The sequence below is a fragment of the Vespa crabro genome, chromosome 5 (genome assembly GCF_910589235.1).
Source record: "Vespa crabro chromosome 5, iyVesCrab1.2, whole genome shotgun sequence".
NCBI lineage: Eukaryota > Metazoa > Arthropoda > Insecta > Hymenoptera > Vespidae > Vespa > Vespa crabro.
In genome coordinates, this window is record NC_060959.1 from 4,982,763 (window position 1) to 4,987,762 (window position 5,000).

Below are 5,000 nucleotides of genomic sequence, written 5' to 3' on the forward strand. Positions count from 1 at the left end.
ACTCCAATACGTTACCATTAAAATTATGAATTTTTTTCTCTTTTTATCTCTACCGTATCGTTTCGTTGCATTCGAATCGACCGTATCAACTATCGCTATGATCTCATTCCGAAAAGTATACCACGTAATATTATATTCTAAGGATTCGTCCAACAATCCTCTGATAGCTAACGTCGTGTACGTTCTTATCGGTTTTTAATTGATATGATCCTTTTAGGGCATTATATATCTCTAAAGATTTTGTTTTTGTTTTTTTTTTTTTTGTTTCTTTTTTCTGTCTTTATTTTTTGTTTTTGTTTTTCATTAATTGGTAATAAAGAAAAATCCGAATTCGAAAAGTTCGAAAGGAGAGACATTAATTTCCGATACGATTTAAGTATCGTGCGTTATCGATCCTACACGATAAACTATGTCCGGATAGTGTAGAAACAAAAAGGAGCGTAATCGAGACGAAGGTGCTCGTAAAATTTAGCAACGAATGAACGCGAACAGGAACGAACGAGCGTCGAAACGAGAGAAACGAGCTCTCTATCGTGAAAAGCACCTACTATATATACACCCATATATATATATATATACATATACATATACATATACAAAATGTATCTATATCGAAATATATTTTTACTCGTTCTACCTTCAACGTACGAACGCTAAACGATTCGCGTTTCACAGGACTGGATAGTGGATGGATAGTGGTTAACGGGGGAAGTAAATTATAACAAACCGCGCATATCCGAGTGGTCTTTCTTTTTACAATGTTCGCTCGTTTCATTTTACTTCTTTTCGTTTTATCCCGTGAAGATCCACTGTGTGAAAAAGAGAAAGAGAGAGAGAGAGAGAGAGAGAGAGAGAAAGAGAGAGAGAGGGAGACCAACTTTTATAAGTACTTTTGTAGAAAGTACCGAGTTTCTCTCTTTCTCTCTCTCTCTCTTTCTCTCTTTCTCGCTTTATCTCCCTTTTGGTGATTTTTCGACTTTTGTTTACATTCAAATCGACCGGCTGTAAATTCGAAGAGATTCATCGACGTCCAAAAGTAGAAACTCCCGAAGTCGTCTATGCATAAAAGCAATCCTTTTCTCTCTCTCTCTCTCTCTCTCTCTCTCCTTCTTCTTCTTCTTCTTCTTCGATTCGTTTTTATCTCTCTTTTTCTCGTTTTCTTTTTTTCTCTCTTTTCACTTTTCTTGCATCCAAAAGTATACTGTGAAGAGAATAATAATGATGTCATCACATTGGTACAGTTACCGGAAAGTAATACAAATTTTATATCCCCTTTTCATAGGTCGAACAACTCGTAAGACAAATATACGTACTTATCGTTCCTTCCGCCTCGTGAAACGACTTACGACCTACGAAATTTCCCATGGCTACAATGTAAACTCAGCCGTTCCTTTTTATCGTTGTACAACACATATGTATAAGTACCGTCCTACGTATCTCATACAATCCTTATAACGTTACTATTGAGATTCTCTCTCATTCGCGCGAGCGAGCTAACGCTCATTCTCGCTCTCTTGCATGATGATATACGTCGATTCTACTCGAGATTTCAGATTCGTCGTAAAGAAGAGACGACTCGTAAAAGAATTGCATTAAAGTTAACGTTCGGCCGTTAAGAAACGTCCCGATAAAATAAAATCTTAATCCCTTCCAACCTTCGCTTCGGAGAGATTTAAGATCCTCGTACTTTGTGTTTTTTTGTTTCCTTTTTTCTTCTCTTTTTTTTTTCTTTTTTGCCCCTTCCGTCTCATTCCCCCCCCCCTCTCTCTCTCTCTTTCTGTCGTTTTTCTTTCTTTTATCCTTCGCACTTGCCTCGTTTCGAAAAGAAAGAAAGCTTACCACCAATCCTATCGTTCTTTCGTTTTTTATCTTTTTGTTCTTTTTTCGAATCATCCTTATAATGGCTCACGTAGTCGATTATTCTGCCTATCTCGTAGAACATCAGATATTTATTTCTCTCTCTCTCTCTCTCTCTATCTATCTATCTATCTATCTATCTATCTATCTATCTATCTATCTATCTATCTATCTATCTTTTTCTCTATCTATCTATTTATCTATCCATCTATCCATTTCTCTTTCTCTTTCTCTTTCTATGGTTATCTATATACAAAGAGGTAGATGTTAATAAAAAAATTCAAGTAATCCAATTAATAATATTTTAATACTCGCTAGCGCGAACGAAAGTATTTTAAATAGAATTTCAAAATTATTTAACAAGATCGTTTAAAAGTTTCTCGGCTATCGGCAAAGTCGTCGTTATCGTCGTCGTCGTCGTCGTCGTCGTTGCCGTTGTTGTCGTCGTCGTCGTCGTCGCCGTCGTCGTCGTCGCCGTCGTCGTCATCGCCGTCGTCGTCGTTGGTATACGACGACGAGTGGCATCACGAGAGAGTTTATACGAAAGAAGAGGAGAAGAATTTTAAACGAAACGAAATCTTTAATTCCCTTCTAGCCCGAAGGAGAAGCGGAGATTTAACATCCTTCCGCCCTTCCATCCCAAAGGCCATACCCTTCCGGTTTAATTCCTTTCCATCTTTTTCCCTCTTTCCCCTCTATCATTCTCTCTTTCTTTCGTTCCTTTTTTTTTCTTCTCTTTTTTTTTTCTTCATTTTTTTGATCCTTCTTTTTTCCCTCCTTTCCTTTTTCTTCCTTTCTTTACTTCCTTCTTCTCTTCTCTGTTTTATCTTTTAAATTAAATGTTGTAACGGCTCGAAGATAGATCGTTTGAGATTATTCGTATAACAGGGTATATCGAGAAAATAGAAATGGAGGCAACGTCGATAAACGAAAGTCGGTTCCATAACGCTCCCCTTTATTTTCATTTATGTTTCAGCAAAAACGGTTACGTTTGCATCATGTTTCATAAAAGGGACGAACACGTGATAGAGATGCAACTATCAAAATGGAGCCAGCAGCCGGACGACGTGTGCAACTCGAGTACATTCAACTCCCATTCGACACCGTTCACGACGTTCATTAGTAAGTCAGCAAGGATCGTTTTGGAAATATATTTTCTCTTGTATTATTCCAGTACGTGAGCTTGAACAAGAGAAACGACCGGACTTGATTATTCTAAACGAATTCGTGATAGAGAGAGAGAGAAAGAGAGAGAATCCGTTCGACATCCAGCATACATATGTTATCACCACAATTTATTGATCTTTCAAATTGTCATGGCAAAGCTAAAATCGAATTTGAAGCTCTCCAAAGCAACTGCTTTATCAGCTGTAAATTGAATGTTCCGTTCGAAAGAAAGAAAGAGAGAGAAAGAGAAAGAGAGACAGAGAGAGAGAGAGAGAGAGAGAGAAGGATAGATAGAGAAAGAAAGAAAGAAAGGAAGAAAGAAAGAAAGAGAAAGTTGCCGAGCGTTCTTCTCACTTCGAGTTTGACTTCGTGGCTTTCTCGATTTCCGTTATTATCCGTTATCGAGCAAGCGTGTTTCTCGCTCGACTGATCACTACCACCCCCCCCCCCATTTCTCTCTCCTCCTCCTCCCTCCCCCTCGACTTCGAGTAATCTCGAACTTGTGAAAGTCTTTGCTGAAAGATAAAAGGAAAAAAAAGAAAAAAATCGACTTTACTTCTCTTTCTTTTCTTTTTTTCTTTCTCTCTCTTGCTTTTTTTTTCTTTTTCCTTTTTTCTTTTTTCTTTTCTCATTCCTTTCTTCCAAGTTCGTTGTTGACCGAAAAAAAGAAAGACAAAGAGAGGATAAGGATAGACATAAAGAAGAAACAAGAAAGGTATAATCTCTTTGAGGAGTAAGGAGGGAAGAAGAGGGTCAAGAGGACGACGACGATGTTGGAGAGCCGTCAGTGGGAGGGACGCGCTTAATCCAAGGGAAAACTCGAACTGGAACGTGCTCGCAAACTATACACCTTGTCCGAACTTATTTGGGCGTACATACATACATACATCGGGGTATCGATCGGTCGACGATGCCAAGACGTTTACAAAATAAAAAAGAAATAAAGAGATAGATACCTAGGTAGAGAAAGAGAGAGAGAGAAAGAAAGGGATAAAGATAATTCGTTATCTGCAAAATCAGTATCATCGAATTTAACAAAAGTATCAAAGTACGTAACAATCGTATAATTTACGAGCTATACCATTTATACGACTGTGTAAACAGTATGGTCGTGCTTTTACCTTCGAACTTATTTCAATGTACCCAGTAACATATGTTACGATACGTAGAACGTCGAAAGTTAGAAACTAGTACGCAAAATTTAACAATCAATTCGCACACTAGGTACGTCTTTACGAGCGCACACATAACATCTTTCTCTCTTTCGCGAATCTCAAATCGTTATAGCCATTACTCGATTCCATAAGCGTGACGAAGACCAACCTGGTCGTTTCGAATTTATCGCGGTTTTACTCACGATTCTCTCTCTCTCTCTCTCTCTCTCTCTCTCTCTCTTTCTCTCTTTCTTTCTTTCTCTCTCCTCCCACTATTCTAACTTTCGACATACAAATACGCGCGAGATAGCATGCCCAAACGAATAAATTCCATACTATGTAGTTCGGTTAAAAGTGGAAATGCACGAAGGAAATATAGTCGGGAGCATTGGTGCCGTTACTTTTCGTTCGCGAAATTTGAACCTCGAACGAAATATCAAGAATGAAAAAACTCTTTTCTCTTTTATTATTTTTTTTTCTTTTTCAATCGATACAGGATCGTCTTTATATTTGAAACTTCTCTCTCTCTCTCTCTCTCTCTCTCTCTCTCTTTCTGTCTTTTTCTCTCTTCTTTTTTTCCTCTTCTTTTTCGAAATCAAATTCTTGATATATATACCTATCTTTAAAAAAAAAAGAAAAGAAAAGAAAAGAAAAGAAAAAAGAAAGGTTGAACGAATAACATCCGTCCATTCAATGTCATTAGTTTTTCCTTTTTCTCTTGTTTCTTTTCATGAACTTATCAGCATCGGATCCAATGACAAGACAATGCCCGTATCTTGGTCATTACGAAATCGTTTCCGTGATGTACTGGCATAGCGCCGA

The 5,000-nt window shown here is 37.7% G+C and overlaps 1 protein-coding gene across 1 annotated transcript in view; it reads left to right on the forward strand.

Annotated features, from left to right (window-relative positions):
- LOC124424053 overlaps nt 1-5,000 on the forward strand; it is a 235,413-nt gene that overhangs the window by 222,434 nt on the left and 7,979 nt on the right. Inside the window, exons 9-10 of the mRNA XM_046962543.1 lie at nt 2,834-2,979; nt 4,922-5,000. The exon at nt 4,922-5,000 is cut by the window's right edge and continues 194 nt beyond it. Of these exons, the coding sequence (XP_046818499.1) occupies nt 2,834-2,979; nt 4,922-5,000 (225 nt within the window). The remainder of the gene's footprint in view (nt 1-2,833; nt 2,980-4,921) is intronic.